The 18941-nt window shown below is 46.5% G+C and overlaps 1 protein-coding gene across 1 annotated transcript in view; it reads right to left on the bottom strand.

Moving 5' to 3' along the window:
• PRKCH (protein kinase C eta) overlaps window positions 1-18941 on the bottom strand; it is a 123910-nt gene that overhangs the window by 12477 nt on the left and 92492 nt on the right. Inside the window, exons 11-12 of the mRNA XM_076345639.1 lie at window positions 8585-8723; window positions 7431-7619 (exon numbers count right to left, since the gene is read on the bottom strand). Coding sequence (XP_076201754.1) covers window positions 7431-7619; window positions 8585-8723 — 328 coding nt within the window. The remainder of the gene's footprint in view (window positions 1-7430; window positions 7620-8584; window positions 8724-18941) is intronic.

An 18941-nucleotide genomic window follows, 5' to 3' on the forward strand; every position in this document is an offset into this window, starting at 1 on the left:
TCGCACCATCAGCATCTGGCTGCCTAATTTCACACCTTGTAAGTGTTCAGGAGAGGCCTGGGGAGAACAAACTGGGGGGTTTGGTCCAGCTCACAGAGTGGCCAAACTGACCACCCAGGACTTAGGGAAAAGGCGAGGCACAAAGGCAGCAGGAAGCACATACGCGTTGCACTTGGATGTGCCAAGCAAAGCACAGCCCAGGTACTCTGAGTCACATGTTGCTTGCTGTAGCGTGCAGGGAGGATGCAGACACCCACTGTGGTATCTGAGCTGACGACAGCTAGTTCTGACCTCCCAGTATCCAGGGGCGTTGGAACCCGAGCAAGTGTAGTGTATGAAAGAATAAGCTTATCCAAAGAACAGTTCAGAAGATGTCACCCTCCATGCTGATGTTCAGGGAGAGCAGCTGCAGTGAGTAGGCAGCTTGGACCATCCACATCTCTCCTGAACTTAGATGTCCTTGCCAGCAGTCCAAAACCAGCCCTTTCCCCTCCACTCCCCTGTCACAGCAGACTGTTCGCTTTGATTATGTTAGAAAAATTTGCCTCTAAGTCTTTCTGCTGTGAAAACCCTGGCCTCTGCCTCTCTCCTCATTAATGGCATTGTCAAGTTGCTTACAGCGGTGGGGCCAGTCTGGTTCAGCACGGAGCACTCACCATCTAGAAAGCCTTTCTGAAAATAAGCCGTGGCACGTGCAAAAGGGGTCCTCACCGAGGGTTTGGGCAATCATGGTGGCATCCCCTTAGGATGGGTAGTTTACTCCTCCTGCAGCACAGCTCAGTGTTCACTTTGCTTTCTCTCCTTCAGCTGGGCCTGGGTGGAGTACCCTAGGGAAATTTCTTTTCTGCATCTCTCCAGTCTTCTTTCTTCTCAGCCCCTTACGGTAAGTGCGTGCAGCACAGCCTGAGTCTCCACGGGCTCTGCTGGAGCTGTTATCCTGCATCCAGCCAGACTGGGCTGCCCTGTGCTCCTCAGAATTTCTTTGGAATGGCAAGAAATAACCACCCGAACCCTGTACTCCCCAGGGAGTCCTGGATTTAACTCACACACACACAAAGATAACAATCAAATTTCTCTCTCATTAGGAGCCATCACTCAGAATTCCTGAGAAACCATGGGCTTGTTTTCACCAGAAGGAGACGTGGAGGAGGGTACCCTTCAGACTTACTTTTTCCTCATCTGGTATCACCTGCAAATTTAGGGAAGAAGAAAACCCTAACATACACACACACACACTTTCCCAACTGCTACCTAACTTATTTCTATGTATGCATATGGATACACAAAGCATTTCCACAATTCACCACCAGTGCCCTCTAACTTAACCTCTTGTTTTACAGTAGAATTGGGTCACATTTTGAAATTATATCCACAGGCTTCCCCCCATCAACTCAAGAGAAATTGCTGGTGGAGCAACACACTACTCGTTACAGTACCTTGTGGGGAAGTCTCTTGTGTCTGATGGTTACCTGAGTGACTGAGTGACTGGCTGCCTCATATTCGCTCTTCTGGGCAGCAAAGGAATGACAAACTTCTGTAGAAAGTTTTGAGTGGCTTTTTTAATTAACAAGATGAAAATTGGCCGAGCTGTTGTGGAAGGGCCCCCATAGCTCTCTCCCGCTGAAGATGAATTGGCTGGTTCCCGTCTGCACTGCAATATTCCTTAGCCCTTTTCTTGTTCTCCAGAAAAACCCGTGTGTGCTGCCTCCTAGCAAAGGGGGATAAGTTACACTGCTGGCGAGCCCTCAGTATAGAATATCGCTGTGTGTGATAGCTGTACAAACACGCCAAAAAACCTAAGGAACTAACTGAAAAGCCCTAGTTTCTGGGTTTCAGTCTGTGACATGGGCTCACAGGAATGGGAGGAGAGGCTTTTCCTTTCTAGATCACGGTTTTTTTGACTTCTAGATCTGGCTTCAAGGCTGTCTGGAGGCAAAGGGGATTTAAACTGTGGCACATTTAACCATTCCCCCTCCAGCTGCTCCCAAGAACCATGCAAGCTCCCTCCTGGCTGCTGGCAGAAGCTGGGAAGGAAATCCCAAATCCCTCACCTTGTGCTCCAACAGCCAAAAATGAGTCCCTAAAACATAGGTCGTCAGAGCAGGACCTGGCTCCTGCTGACCCACAGAGCATCATTACTGCTGCGGCTGAGTATGAAGCACTGATTCCCAGACATGACAGCCCCTTGGGTGTTAACCTGGTAAAGCAAAGGGGATTTTAAGCAAATCTAAAGGAGGATGGGTGTGTGTTAGACTTTAGTGGTGGTGCTGGGGTGCAGAGAGCGCCAGGGTATCCGGAGTGGGTAAATGAACTCAGTGACACAAAACAGCAGAGAGTTCACTAAACCAGAGTATTTGCCTTTTGAGTCAGCATCACTTCCAGGCTATTGTTCTCTAGAAAAACAGATCAACTTCAAGTTTGTCTTTTGCATCCTTGGCACTGTATTGCTGACATAATTTTTCTCCGAGATACGGGTCATGTTTGCTCTCAGCTGAGCTCCTTCACCTTTCAATCCCTCTCACTCTTCGCACTAATCCACCGGCACTTGGATTCCCTCATGCTGTTCCACCTGCGCTGGGCAGTAGTGCAGGCTGCTAAAACCACAGCCAATTTCCTCTGCACCTTCCTCTTTTCTTGCCTGGTGTTTATTTTTCACACAAAAACCACTTGGAGGGGGACATAACCATTTTTGCCCAGTCTCTTAACTCCAGTAGTGTTTTCTTCAAAAATGCATGGTTTTAACGAGCTGGAGGGAGAACAGGCTTTAGTCTCATTTGTATCCCCAAAATATACAGCTACAGGCAAGGCTGCCGAAGCCTCACTTTTGGAAGGAGCATTTCAGCTAGGCCAGAAGTGTTTCAGAGCTCACATTAAGACTGGAGGTTGGCACACAAACGCCAAGAGACACCCTCGGCTTCAGCAGACTCAGCTGTGACAGGAGTTCAGAAATCCAGGGTGCAGAAGGCAGAGCAATGCTAACGCTTTCCTGGGGAGATGGTGCTGTTTTTCCAGCCCCTGCTGTTACCTGGCTCTGAATGTGAAAACATCTAAGCTGCAATTGCTCATCCAAGTTTCCAAGCCTTTGGGCCAACCATTGCTACTTCAGATCATCAGTCCGTGGAGCGACTCGATAGGCTTAGCCCTTCTCTCCTCATCTGAAACCAGACTTGGAAAGGAAAATCTCTGCAGCTTTCCCTGTGAATTTGCCTCCCATTACGCCATCGACTTTTGAGACCCGATTTTCACTGTGTCCCTTCATTCTCCCCTCCAACTAAGCCTGACTGTTAGCAAGACAGTGTGATTGGATTGCCTTTGAGAAAGTCATACGTGAAGCGAGTGAAACATGCTGCCAAAATACCACCCCGCTTATGGGAAACGAGAGGATTGTATTTCATTTTGCAGTTCACTCAGCTGAATCCCAAAGCCTCCGGCTGCCTGGAAAGCCACCCTCTTTGCTCAAGCACTTTTTGTTAGTGACAATTTACAAATCCAGAACATCGACATGCTGTAACAAAGCAAACTCCAGCTGCACTCTCACCGTAAAAGATACGGTGTGGCAGTCTCTGCTCTCTGCATGCTCACAAAGTTTCTCTTTCACAGTCTCTTCATCATCAGACACTGGTGACTACTCTGTCAGCTGATGGCAAAGAGTATTTGAAAGAATTTCTTTTACAGACACAAACCCAATAGCTCCTCTGGCATAAGCTCCTTATGACTGCATTCAGGAAGGGCTATGGAGAAACCTTTTTTTGGGGGGAATCAAAATCAAAGCAAAACTTACGTTTAGAATGAGCTGAAGTGGTCTGAATCCATTCAGCAGCAATTCTCCTCTTCTGCACTTTTTTTACTCCCGCAAGCAAATCCGTGCCCAGTTTGACTTGCTCACACAAGCAGGGGAGACAGTTTGAGTCCTCTCTGCCTGACTTGAACCATCAATACCTAAATTCCCCAGTAACACACTCAGACGGGGCAGGGTACGTGAGTGAGATTTTCTACTTCCCTCCTCTGGGAGTCGTGACTCCAGCAAAATCCTGCTGATTTACACTGGTTTAGCTCTGCCCTACTCTTTCCCTAGCTCCTGAGGGAAAATAACAAGGACAAAAAAACATTAAAAAGGGAAATAGATAAAAACTTCTTTTTCTAGAGCACAAATATTTCTGCTTTCAATTCTAAACAAGGTCCCAGGGCATTGAGGTCGTATTTGTTTTCCTTGGTACCAGTGCTCAAAAACACACCAAGAACACCCACTGACCTAAATGAGGTCCTAAGGACCTATCTTGGTTATTATCAGGAAACTGCAAAGATGAACAGGATGCAACCTTCAGAAATCAGGTGGTTTCTGATGGGGGGAAAATCGGTGAAGCACAATTATGGTAAACAAAAGCGAAAAAAAATAACAGCATCCGTGAAATGGGTCCTAAAACCTATTATCCTTGTTTACAATAAAGTTACTCATGAAGACAAAGGGATCAAGTGCTTTCTAAACCTAGATATATCCATTTGTAGAGCATTTGTTCTTCTGGCAGAAGAATTTGATTTTCGTTTCAGAGCTTTGTACTGCTCAAGACTAAGCAAATTCTCACTAGTCCTGTTCAAGGTTAGAGGCCAGAACTTTTAGTGAGGGGATAATCCAGTTATTAAGGCTATTAAGGCCTTAGCCCACAATATAAGAGACCCCAGGTTTAATTCCCTGGTCTTTCTAGGCTTCCCATGCCATGTAATTACTTATAATCATTTATGTCACTGCACTAGTTGAGTGCTTTGATTTTCCAGAGCTCTTAATATGATGGGTTAGAAAGCACTGTCACAGCTGTAAATCAGGGAGCTCAAGTTCACTTTTTGCTGGAGGTAAACATAGTAGTGATTAGGAGATGCTCACACAGTAATAATGCCGTATCTAAGAGAAATAATATTAGCATCAGGTCTGTGAGAAAAAAATCTACATATTTAGCAGCTAGAAAATCTACTGTCTTCCTTCATAAAATAGCCATAAGGGAACAAAAAAGCCAGGTTCACAACTCTGTGTTATACTGACACCTAAAAATACTGACAAAACATTATCAGTACACTGCAAATATAATACCTCAGCAGTGATCACATTTGTCATCATTCAAAAGAAATCAAAGCGTGGGGGTTTTTTTCATTTTAATCTAGAGCCCCAGACAATCTCACGACAGGATGTTTCCTCCCCTTTAAAGCCAACATGCTCTGATGACTCCAAAAGCTCAGCGTAAGAAAGGGAGGAGAAAATGAACAGCTCCTCTAGTGAACAGCTCTCGAAGCCAAAAGCAGCTACTATGAGGTTGCAGAAATTCAGGCTGTAGCAAACTATCATCAGCGCTATAAAACATGATGCAGAAGTCACCTCCAGGTAGCAGCCACTCAGGGAACAGAAACACTAAAGAACTGAAGGTCCAGTAAAAATATCAACTGTAACTTCCCACTAGTTAATCACAAGGCTCTTGGTTAATGCCCTAAATTTCAGCCTTTTCCCCAAAGCAGACATAGCGTAGTGCTTCTCTCGAGCAGCGCGTGCGCATTTCAGAGAGGCAGTTTTGCTTTCATTTGGGTTTCACCAGCAACATGTGATAGAGCAGACAGGCAAAGCGGCGGGAGAGGAGACCTTTTTCAGGCAAGTAACCAGCAATTGCTAAGCTGACTGTGCAGTTTTGGAGACGCTCGGTCGATCTCTATTTAAATTCTTAGCTCCCTCCTCAATTCTGGCCCTCCTTCTCCAGTGCCTCTCATCATGCTGCTTGCCTGTTAATCACAGAAGGGACACACTGTTAAAAGTTGGGCTCTGAACATGGGCTAGAGCAGCCTGGGGTGACTGCAGCTTGCGCTGGCTGTTTCTATGAGGCTCCTATCAGAATTAGGAAAATAAGCATTTCATCAAGAGGCTAAAACACCAATCATATTTTACTATACCATGAAATCCCTGTTATGATGAGCATCTATCTGACCGCATTTTACCTCCATCTCATACTTATGCAAGATACCTGCAACAAATCCACTCTGCTATTACTTGTCACTGCAGAAGATGAATTGGCTCAGGCATTCAAGAGTCCAAATTCAACAACATGAACGCTGCTCCAGAAACTGCAATGAGTCTGAACTTCACATTTTTTTTTATTTTAAATATGTTGCAGGTTATTTCCAAAACCCAAGAGGGCCTTCAGCATGACAAACGATCACTCCTGAGCACAACCTGTGATTTCAAAGCACAACCCTTTGCCTCCTCAAGAAGGGGATTTTATTCTCGGTTGATTTCTGTAGAATTTATTAGATGCATTTTCAGCTACAGAAAGTAGTTGCTCAGTTCATATCCAACAGAAACCTCTCAGCAGAAAACTTCCGGATTCTCACTATTAAAGATCTGATGGAAACAAACTCTCCTCTTTCCTTTAAATGCTCCCATCATTCGTTAACCCATTTCTCTGAGTCAGTGCTCCACAAGTTACTATAAATTACTATCTTATCCAACTATTTCTTAGATCCTCTATTACCACAATATTTAGTAGCGTCCAGTCTTAAACGCATCTTTGTTCACAGTGCTTTTGCAAGGAAAGGAAATACTCTGATCCTTCTCTCTCCAAAGGGTGCTTAGAGATATTAAGTGCCTTGGTCAGGGGCAGGAAGAAGTCAGTAGCAGAACAGCCAAGTTAGGTCTCCTGATTCCTAGGTTAACAACCTCGTCATTTAATCACCTTTTGATTCATTACAGTAAAGCCAGGCAGTTCCAGTGCACTAGGCACTGTTTGTACACGCACAGCCTGAAATCTTAAAAAGCTTTGTTCCCATGTCACAGGCAAAGATGTGAGGCACATGGATAAGAGCGCTCCTGGGAAAATTCAGGAACGCATGGTAGAACAGGGACTAAGTGTAGCCAGCAACAACTCTCCTCAAACTGTTTGCTGTACAGCCCCTTTTTTTTTTCCTGCCAAACACACAAAAATCAAAAACCTGCCTTTTTATGCAGGTAGACAGCAATCCCTGGGGGATGGCTGTCCATCCAACAGTCAGAACGAAGGATTATCATGAAGACTTCACCTCTTGGCCACTCCAGTTGCATGGAAATCATATGGTCACTACTGATTAAATACTGTGTATACCTGCTGCTTCTGTTCTGGAAGATGACCATATGTTGTAAATCATTAAGTCAGCAGGGGAATGCCCAGACACACAGACATGCACACACTTTGCCTGCCAAGTTGGCTGCTGAACCGTATAGAGGACATAACTATGCAAACACACCTAAATGTGGCAGGATTTTTTTTTTTTTGTTTACCCTTCAATCCAAGATAAGAAAAGGATCAGGGTCAGGGTAACCGCAATTTCTGAGTGCCCATACCCCAGCCCTGTCTTCTTTTGCTAGATTTGGGCTGAAGAAAGCCAGGACAGAGAACACGCAAACGACCAAAGGAACTCACTGCTTTGAGGATTGCCACCGCGTCCTGCTGAAGCCAAGTTGGGTAGACGACTTCATCATTCAGAATGGCCTCAAAGAGGTCGTCCTCGTTCTCCGCCTCGAAGGGCGCGTGGCCGCACAGCATCTCGTACAGCAGCACGCCCATGGCCCACCAGTCTACGTCAGGGCCATACAGCATCTCCTGCAGGATCTGAAGAAGGGATGGGAAAGAAATATCAACCCTGAAGCTTCTTAAACTGAGCAGGGGAGGAAAAAGGATTTGGAAACATTAATGCAAAAGTTCTTGCTACGTCCTAACAGCGCTCTCTGCTAGGCTGGCTGTATGTCCAGGAACATATAGGCGATCTCAAGCTGGAAACCCCCAGATCAGCACAAAGGTACATCAGATGCATTAAACAAGGGCTGAACTAGCTTGGCTGCTCACAGGGTCACCTGGGAAACAAGCCCTTAGAAATGATGCTAGGGCTTAGCAGGAGGAGAAGGGGCATTTCAGCAAAACTGGCTGAGCCTCTGAAGCAGCAGAGCAGCCATGTGTGCGGGTTGACATCGCCTATTCCTTGCCTCTGGGAAGGAAATGCTTACCCGGCTCCAACGGCAAGGCTTTCAGCTGGAGAGGGGAAGGAGCGCGAGTGTGTGAGAAAGGCACAAACACCAACCACAGACAAAAATTCAGTTGTGTTGAAGAAGGATCTGAAACCCTGTCAGAACATCTGGCAGCATCTGGAGGGCAGCTGTTCCTTAAAAGAGGTGTTTATTAATTTTGTAGTGAGATTGGGGAATGACAGGGAACAGGAGGAGGTAGAAAAAGGAACTGGGAAACGAGGGAGAATTCAATCTCCTTTCAATCAAACTGGGCCAGTATCTGTATGTGCCTCTCTCAAGATTTTTGCAGCTGTGCCTCCATTCTTCACCTCACGTTTCCTAAAGAAAAATATAGGCTTATCTTGGTGCCTATAGCAGCCTGAAGGTTTACTCATGCTTTGCTTGCACAAGGGACTGATAATACAAGCAATACATCTAGGAGGAAAACCTTGCACCCAGCAGTCAAATAAGGTGTAGCTAAAGACACCAGAGAGTACACTTGCTGTTCTAAAGCTAACCTACGCTTTTCATATTGTAACCAAGTTTTCCTGGCCAAAGAAAGGTTTCCTATACCTCCGGAGCGATGTAGTCTGGTGTTCCACAGAAGGTGGCTGTGGTAATGCCATTGTGAATGCCCTCTTTGCACATCCCAAAGTCTGCCAGCTTGCAGTGACCCTCGTAGTCCAGCAGCACGTTGTCCAGCTTCAAGTCCCTGCAACGAGAATTGTTCACCGAGTTGCTACGTGCTTGGAGCAGCCCCAGCACAAATGGAGGCAGCGTCCCAGGCCTCAGAAGCTTAACCTGTAAACTGGACAAGCCTCATCATCATAAAAAAATAAACAGAAGTCATGCAGGAGGGGTTTTCTTTTGCTTCATCTCTTACAGAAGGGAGGGAGGAACAAACATCATTCTTCCGAACTGCATTTAACATGGGCAGGTGCTATACGAGTTCGCCCACATGGCTTTCCAAACACACCACAAGCCTGGCTGGCAGAGCTCCCGCTCATTTAGCTCTAGGACTCACTGGAGCAGAGGTTGCCAGAGCTGTCAAACTGTGTAACGATGTTATGATGCAGCAAAATGCACCGCACAGGACATGCTCTGATTCAGCAAAGCGCTGCGCTGGGAGCACACAGCTGAAGCCAGGGAGGTGTGCAAGACCTCTTCAGAGGGGCAGCAGATCCCCTTTTCTCCTGAGGTGTGGGGGGTTAAGTCCCAGGCTTTGCTGTATTGCGGCAAGCCTGACTGATAAACCCCACCTGGAGTGTTATCGAAGCTGAGAAGAAAAGAAACTCCCTGCCGACACCACGCCAACATGGGCAGGGGGAATCTTCGGCCAGCATGGGATGCCTCCATCCTAAAGCAAAGTCTTCAAGTCCTCCCAGATGTATCGATTCCAGCAGGACTGCACTAATGTAAGAAGTGAACGTCCCCCCTACTGCTCATTGGGGTGGGGACATCCTTGTCACTGCCACAAGAGACCTGCAGCCAAACAAGCTGCAGGTCATTGCTGCTCATTTTCCAATACGTCACCTCTAACAGCCTGGGAGCTCCCCATCAAAAGCAGAGCTGCCAAAATGAGAGAGCCCTAACAAAGCTTATCAGCTTGCCTGACCTTGAGATTGTCTGAGGGAATAGCCCACAGTCAGAAGCACCGTCAGGAACATGACCAGAAAGCACGGGGTCATCTGCAGACTTAGGCAATGCCTTCCTAAAAATACATACCAGCTCGTAGCACCTCTGCTTTTCAGCTGCCAAACAAGCTCTAGGCACCGTCACAGATGGAGGAAAGGAGCTATGATGGGAGCTCTGTGCAGTACAAGTAGGTCACAGTTAATTTTTTGAACTGTCTCAGGTATCGGCCCAAGAGTTGCACTGAGCCCTCAGAGCAGCTCTGAGGCAGGGAAGCGTTACCATCGCCATTTTACTGAGATGGAGGACACCTTATAGGCCTAGACAAAGCCACTTTCAAAGTCATTCAGATGCCCAGATAAGGATCAAATAACTAAATACATTTGAGGGTCTCAGGGCCTCTTACATGAAATCCATGCTGGAACTTGATCTATTTTGCCCTCTGGTTGGACATCTGTTTCCCTGGGAAGGGGGAGCAGTGGGGAGGATGGCAACATAGATGGTGGCATCTCCATATCAATATGAAAACCTATGTGTGAGCTGAAATCTAAATCCAGCTTGATCCTGTTCATCCTCCATCTATGATCTTAAAGTGAAAATCAGGTGGTCAATTGCTCTGTTGTGCACTGGCATTTCTACAGCCCCGGAAGCTTCTCTGGAGCTTGAGACAGCTCTCCCTCCACTTCACTGTTGCAGTGGAAAGATCAATGACATGTTGTGCTAGACAATCAGAACCACCTCCTGTCCTAAAGAGGTAAGAAAAAGTATTATTAGCCTCTTTTGAACAGATGAGAAAGTGAGGAGTAGAGGTTAAGAAATTTGCCCGTGTCCCCCAGAGCCAAGACTGAACACCAGCTTCCTGAATTCCAGCTCTGAATCTTAATCACAAGATCATACATCCCCTCTCTTCAACTTTAACACGGCATGGCAACACAAGCCAGTAAAAAGCCTTCTGCAATGATGCTGCCTTTCCCAGCAGGCCTGCCAGCTATCTGGTGGCCAGTGAAATTTGCATGCCGAGGACAGTGCCCACGCCTGTCTTACGCTGCAGTGTTTGCTCTGGGTGGGATGCTCAGCAGAAGACACTTATTTTTCCCCTTCTGAGAATCAAAAACGGCTGCTAAGGCATGTGGGCAAAGGCTCGTCCTGGAAAGGCTTTAGGCGAGCACAGTGAGAGGTATTGTACATGCTCGCCCATGACAGTACACCTTCAGCAGCAGTTTACAGCCAAAGCTCCTGTTGCTCTTCCCTGTGGTTCCTGGCAGAACAGGGAAGCCCTCCAAGCATGAAGGCAGGCCTTGTTTCCAGGAATCTGCAATGATGTGGTTGAAACGCGCAGTTTATTCTTGGCTCAGCTTTAAATGCAGCAAACACCTTTTCGGTCCTGGGCAGGCCTGACTGTTGGGGGGTGCCCCTAAAGGTGCAACTGGAAGGGGAATTTTGGTGAACCTGCTTGGAGATCCCCATTCCAAACCTCCCCTCACTCCCCAAAACATCCGCCACATCTTGCCATGCTTTGGGAATACCTCAAAATACACCTTCCTTATATCTGAGCCAGCAGAAACACAGTCACGTACATTGACTGAGCCAGCAGGTTACAGTCCTTCATGGAGAGCCTGAGGAGCAGAGGCAAGACACAGCTATGAGGCAGGGCCAGCTCTGCAGACCAGATCACCAGCCACTCTGCCCCACAGGACATGCTGCAGAAAACCCAAAATCCCCGATAGCTGTATAATGCATGATGCTCATCATCAAGATGGCAGGAGCTTCTGCAGGTGCAAGAGCACTCTGTGCTTGCTGCGTCCTCCCAGAGAGCCTCTATATATGCAATAGCCATTAAATTTAAACTGTCTGCCTCTCGCTGAGCGAGTAGTTTTAACCACCCAAGGCAAACCTCCAGCCCTTTGGCTTCTCTACGTTGCACATTAAACCCATTAAGAGCGCCTGTTGTCTCCTTCTGCAGTCAGGATACCGGCTTCTCCTGACTTCTTTCCAGCAATGTGAAATCCAAAACTTGCATTTTCTATTTTCACATAACCTGTAACGTGACATTAATCTGCTCTCACTTGCTCAGGCGTTCTGGCTACGTGCAGATCATTTTAGAAGAGGACCTCCCATGACCATACAAGACTTCTCAATGCTTTTCACTTGGCAAGGCCACAGAAGGTGGCCCCACGCGTTCCCCTTGGAGCACGTCTCGTGGGCCAGCACAGCAGCAGGCTCAGCCATGTGGCTCCTCTCCGGCAGCCCCATAGGATAATTTTCTGGGAAATTCGTGGTTTGGTCTTGTGTTTGAGCATTTGTCTCAAGCAATCCCAGCAGTCTTAATAAGCTCTGTACGCGCTGCTCGATGTTGACAGGTCTCCCCACGTGCTGTACCCCATGAACCAGCACAGCCACATGAGAGGAAAAACACTGACAGGTTTCCGAGATTTACAAGGAGCTCTTCATTTTTGCAGCAAGGATTCTGGGAAGCTGATGAAACTGGAAGTCATCCAGCTCAGAAAGGCCAAATCTACCTCATTTCCTTAATACTTGCATTTTCCATTCAGTATTTTTAGCAGTTCGATGAAGCAATAACAGCGGAGAGGTTTTCTGAGGGCTGCATTTCTAAGGTCCTGCTGAGGTTCTGCCTTTCACTGGCAAACCTCCACTGGAAAACAGGCTTCATCCCGACTCAGAAAGGCAGCCTTTGTCCTCGCAGGCAGCTACAGCACAGCGGCTTCACAGCCTCCGTTTAGTCTAGACCCAGAAGAAATGACAAAATGAGCTGCTTCAGCGTCACTCGCTGGAAGAGGTGTTCTTTATACATCTGCCGCTTGAGTTTAACATTTGTAAAAAAACCAAAATTACAGTTGCAGATGATCCGGTCCTTTTCTGAAGCATCTGTCAAATGCGATTTCCCTGCACCAGGGAGTTTCGCCAGTGAATAGGTGTTGTACACATACCTGCCACTTGCTCTGCTCGGATCATCTCACTCGTGATGTAGAAACTATATTTGAAAGGATGAGGTTTGGGGTTTTTTTCCTCTTTTGGTTTCACCACGCTGTGTTGTAAGGGCTGTGCATGTAGTAAGGATCTTCTTTGCAGGAGTAGTGGTGGCAGAAACTAGCTTCCAGTTTCAATGCCTTGGTTTGAGGTTCTCCCAGGTTTGGTAATTCCAAAGGTCCGGTTTAAAGCTCATAAAAGCCTGCTGTTCCCATCTCGACGCAAATCATTTAGTCATGAAAGATGTAGGTACAGAGCAGTGGGAGCCAGCCACAAACATAGGTGTGACTAGTGTAATACTCCAGCCAAATATTAAAAAAAAATAAATATATATATACACAATTAAAAACAAAATCCCCAAACCTGGAATTAGCTAAATTAATAATTTTGGCATTTCTGAAAGGGAAAATTTTGCTTTTTCAAGTCTTCAGCACGCAAGGCCATTTAGACACTCTTTTGGAAACACCTTTGGGGTGAGCAAGTGTGCATTCAAACCCCCTTTGCAAGCAGGGAGTAGATTTTGATTTTTCTCCACCTCTTCTGCTGAAGTCATTTTACTTTATAGAAATACTGAAATCTCCATCACGGTGGAGAAAAATGTGTTTCTGTTGCCTGGTCTGGTAGCCAAAGCAATATATGTTTCCAACTCCTGCTCCAGTGAAACTGTAACTATTTTTTGTAAAATGAAGCAACTTCAACAGAGGAGAACGAAAGACATACAACCTGCGGAATAGCACAGTTGGTAAGATAATTATTGAAGAGAGAGGATTTTTCAAGGTGGAGGCCTTGCTCCAAATACAGGGGACAACAGATTTAAACCAGTATTTTTATTAAATAAGGAGGAGAACAGATGAGGTCTCAGTTTTATGTAAAGCCCTAAATACTCATGGGATGCTAATATTGTTTCCCATTTTCCTTTGCATTCATTAATAACACCCAAACCAAAGTATTTTATTTCACTTGAAACCAACACTCTCTTGAGTTGCAAAAAAGTTGCAAACTCAGTTTGCAATACAATTGCAAAAATACAGTTGCTGTAACAAAGCCCTAACAATTATTTTGGGCCCACATCTGAAACAATTTTCTATCTTTCTTTCCACACCAAATTTTGGAGACTCAGCTACAAAACTCAAAGCAAATAATTATTTTCACAATTCCATTCCCACCGGCTTTGGACTAGGGACCTCCACGTTTTGTTCCCAAGATTTCATACCACTTTGGGAATTAAGGCTATTTCCAATCCCGTGTGCCTTGGGTTGTAGAGAATTCACTTAAAAATTCCTTTGCAGAAAATGGTTCACAGCTCCCACATTTGTCTAATAACAACCAAACATCATTTATTTTTATGGTCAAGTAAGTTTTTATAACCAGTAACTCTCATACTCACAGCATCAAGGAAGAGTTAAGCAAATTTCCTAAGCAGTGGAAAAGCTGAGTGTCAGCAGGCAGCAGTAAATACAGGCTGAAGAAGATACCTGCAATATATTCTACCAGAGCTAAGATGTAAAAACCCAGGCTGAGCTGCTGATATTTGCTTAGTTGCTACCGCATCTTTAGGGTAGGGGGAAAATACTGAAATCACAAATGAAAAACCAGGTTACTGGCCTTTGAAAAAGGGAGCCACAAAGCAGAGATCAGAAAAAGATCGAGCTGCAGAAAAACAGTTTGAAATCCCGAGTTTTGCTGCCAAATAAGAGGACGAGCTGTTGTTCCCTTCCAGCCTCGGAGGCTTCCTCTAATTCGACTCCTGTTGTAGCTTTCAAAGAGGAAAATCAGGATAGCTGGAGCTTACAGAGGGTACCCTGCTGGGCGCAGAACCAAGCAAAGAACGGGAGGTAAGACTCAGCCCTGTTATACAGCATATAACCAGTGTGTAGCCACTTACACCACCACTTGGGGCTGACATGCTGAGACGGAAAGCGTTGCTTTATGCGCCCACAGCTTCACAATGCAATCCCTAAACCCTGTGGGATTTAGTCCATGCGCTCTGTCCTTCCAGGCACCGCACAAAGTAACGTCGAAATACAGCACAGGGACTGCAAAACATAACTTCAACTCCTTGTTTTCTTGAAAAAACATTCTCTTGGGTAAAGAAAACGTTCCTTCTAGTTTCCAATCAACTTCTGAGGTGCAAACCCGCTCAGACCACCAGCATGCATGCAGACAGCCCGACTACGGCAGGCGTACTGCAACTTGCAGTGCAACGTAACAGGACAGAAATGAAGGGGAGATCTCTCCAGATATTTGTAATTCATAATTACCAGAAAGTAGGAATGAAACATAGCAAGGTGCCCTTTTGCACTGTCCTAAGAACCAGAAGTTATTTTCAACAGCTGACCATGCTTAAGTGTTTAGGGACCGTAAACACTGGAGCCACAACGGCTCCAGACTGAACTTCTGCATCTCTCAGAAACAAAGCAAAAGCAGAAATGGGATCTAATGATACAAAAATCCAACTCAGACCCAGGATAAGTGGTATGAGCGAGTGAAACTCCACTGAAAATAAACACTCATTGCTAGGCCATACAACAGGAGACAGCCACCTGTCCTTGCCAGCTGCTTTGTGCAGCCATGGGAGGCAGAGGAGGCTCGTGAGGAAGGTTGATCCCACAGGCATCTCAGTACCTGAGCAGTTCTCCAGCCAGGGGCCCAGCACCATTCCTGGGGATTTTATGGCCTCATCCCACCCCAGCACGTCCTACAGACTCCGCAGAGGGCTGCAGAGGGGGAACGTGGCAGAATGCAACAGAGCCTCGTGGCTCGTCTCTGCTTCACCTAACCCACCCACACTGGCACGCAGAGCACAAACCTTTTGAAATGCTCTGCACTCGTGTGTTAGGATAAAGGCATGATGGATTACAGCCACGCAGCCTCCAAAGCAGACTCCACCTCTCTTGCAGACACCAGGATGGTATAGAGTGATGCAATATCGACTCGTGCCCAGGGTCAGATACGACGCCAGAACGCATGGCTGAACTTCTCTGAAAACTCACACCAGAGCCAAGGACCGCTCCGGAGCGCAAGGTCACGGGTGTTTGAATTTGTGCAAGACAGAGGGAGATCCTCATACCCACCTGCATCTGTGCTCTTCAGTATGTCCAAAGGCACTCTGTATCAGTCTTACGCACTCACAGGGATATGTCTGACTAAGCTTTAAAATACATTCTTGCTCTGTTGCTTAGGCTTCAGACTAAACTCTGATTGGCACTTTTATCCAGAAGCACTCTGTTATTACATTTTAATCTTAAAGTCGAGCAGCCCTTCAAGCATAAGGACATGTTTCTGCAAGCCATCTGCCCGGGTTAAGGCAGCACCATGGGTTTTTTGGTGGAGATGGGCTGCAACCCAGCGCTGCCGGCTCCCCATCTGCCTGACCCCTTCCTGCTGGTGGGGTCTCTCTGGAACCCGGTTCCCCAGACCACATCAGAGCATCGGTCCTCTCGCGGCGCTCCCCGGGCTGCTGCTCTGGAGACGAAGTGGTGCCCAAGGCGTTGACTTCTCTTATAGCAAAGGAGCTGGTATTACCTAGGATCCAAGACACCTCTGATGGTTTGAAGTGCCAGCAGTCCCACCTCCCCTCCCTCTGGGCACTTCAGAAAAGCATCTGTGGAAGCTAACACAATTACCGACATGATTTCATTGCTATTGAGGTGAACAAGCATGATTCATCCTCCAGTTAAATTAGAGTGGTAGGCTAAAGTATACAGGCATAGACTAAAAAAACCCTCGGCATACCACAACAGATAATCACAAAGCTTCCACCGCGTTAGTGGGTCTGAACCCGAGTGGTACAGATCCAGTGGGACCCCACGGGTGCCCTGAGTCCCTTCAGGGTCAGGCACACCTGTAAGCTTCCCCTTTATTACATGCACGGCAGCTGTAAGAGAGCTAATGATAGTTTCCAAAGGCAGCTTTACAAGGGCAAAAAGACACTCTTGTGAAATGGGGCAGCCGAGAGCTGGAGCCATTACTGCTGAAACACAGACGCGCTGGAGATTGCTACGTTGGAGTAATCTCAAAGATGGTGCAATCCATATATATTTATATGTCCACATTTGTGTGCGTACATTTATATATATATATGTACATATAATAAATATATATTATTTGCTGCACTTTTATGTGGGACTCTAGTCAGGAAGGAGGAGTTACACTTGAGGTATTTCCTCGAATCCCAGAGCAAACGTCCTCCCATTTACTGTGGGAAGGCGAGAGGTAGACAGAAAAAGGCTTCGTGTCCAGCTCTTGGTATGCACGCCACGCACTCCCTCTCCGGATGAGCTGCCAGCCTAGTCCTGTGATAGACTCCTCGGTCCCACTGGGCAGCGACAGTGGAATTTGCTGGCCCTGAAACATCACTTGCCGAGTTGCTCCCAACAGAGCTTCTATTTTACCCTTGCCAGAAAAAAGAAGGAAAGAGAAAAAAAAATCCAAACCACAACGCTTCTTTCTGTGAGTCCCCTTGCCTGAAATCTTCAGAGGAGGCGTACGACAGACTTGAGACCCAAATGCGTGAACAAGAATCAGGTGTGGACTTATGACTGACAGTGCCAAGAGACATTAAAAAGCATAAGCCTGTCATGTCACCTTGACAAAAATAGACCAATGTTGATTCGAAGCCTGGTACAGAAATTAAAATGAGATCAGGCTTGTGCCCACAGTACAACACGGTCTCAACGCTTCAAGATGGAGTGAAAGAGTTACCCAAGATTAACCATCACCAACTGCCCACAGCCCACCCGTAGAGCTGCTCGAAGGCCCTGTCCCAGCTCTGAGCTGTCCTAGTAGGGTCAGGGCAGGACTGCGTTGCTGAAAAGGCTTCTCTTTCCACCTGCACAGAGTGACACGTCCCCGTTTCACCACTTCATGCCACTAAGCCTGCCCTGGGGGAATTAAACAGTAGCTCACACCAAAGCAACTCTCCTGTGCTCGCTCTCACTGCTAATCTCACAGCTGCCGTGAAATCCACGCTCCCCACACTTGGGAGTCTTAGGAGGAGTGTTTCACTCCAGGAAATAGCAAAGGAAAAAAAATAACAATAACGGTGGCCCTACCCATCACGATCATGTGTGCAGACTGCCTCTGGCAACGGCTCGGGCAGCAAACAAACCTGTGCTAGCACTGGTAATGCCAGCAGGGCTTTGTGGGGAAGACGACACTCCTGCATTGAACCCATATGTCTAGTCAGGTAGACTTCTCCATATCCATCCGATATGGATAAGATTCACTTTACTCTGAGCCTGATCCTGAATCCAGGGAAATCGGCCAAAAAAGTCCTGTCAGGTTCAGTCAATTTTGGATTAGGCCCTTAGAAAAAAAAAAAAAGAAATTAATGAACCTTATTGAGACTCTGAATTACAAATCCAGATCTATAATGCTAAGGCTATAGGTGCTAATCTCCTTTCTATAATGGAATGAACAAATCTGAAGGCAGAAGTACTGTATTTTTAGACAGGATTTTTAAAAGCACTTTGCTTTGGCCTGTAAATTTCCAGTGCCCAATTTACTATTAACTTTTGAAGGAGCAACACTGGGCCAGCATGGATGCTTTTGAAAATCTCACCATCTGCACTGAATTTTTACGGACACGGCAAAAGAGCAGTCTCCGTGCTAGTGACACATTGTGGGCACAAAGCACACAGGCATCCCAGTACTGCATAGGAAGGGGTACTACCTAGCCCCCCTTGGAACAAAGTTTAAATACATTTCCTAGGAGATGCTGTCTTGAGAGTTGTTTCTTAAAAAAACCTGAGACCATCACTAATATCATTGATTCTCTTTTTTCTAAGACTCCTGTGAACTTGCAGGCAAAGTGCTTTCCTAACTGCTCTGATCTCTCTGCTTCTCACCACAACAATCACTTAAATAGCAGTAGTGAAATCAGATGGAAGCGGTATTTGTAGGAGCCTAGCAAATGGGTCATTATCCCAAGATTTAGTTTCTCATTTCATGTGGATTACTGTTGCTATTCACTCATTACAGGTGATTCACCCAGAGCTGTGTGAAGCCCAAGTATCCTGGATAAGCAGGGCAGAGCCAGGTGAAATTCCTGGCTGGGCATGCCGAGCTCTCTGCAATCCCGCTCCCACTTCTGGGGAGTCCTCCCAAGCTGCCTGCGTGCGGGAACCAGTGACACTGAGCTTTGTGCCAGGCCAACAGGGACAGACTGGATCCCGTGTGCCACCCCAAACGCCATCAGACCCCAAACTGCCTGTGAACAATGCTGGCAGGTATTGTCCCCATGTCACGTCAGGTATTTAACCCACGAGTCTCTTTGGTCAGGGCTCCCTCTCCAGCTAGCAGAGGGAGA

The sequence above is a fragment of the Aptenodytes patagonicus genome, chromosome 7 (genome assembly GCF_965638725.1).
Source record: "Aptenodytes patagonicus chromosome 7, bAptPat1.pri.cur, whole genome shotgun sequence".
NCBI classification, from domain to species: domain Eukaryota; kingdom Metazoa; phylum Chordata; class Aves; order Sphenisciformes; family Spheniscidae; genus Aptenodytes; species Aptenodytes patagonicus.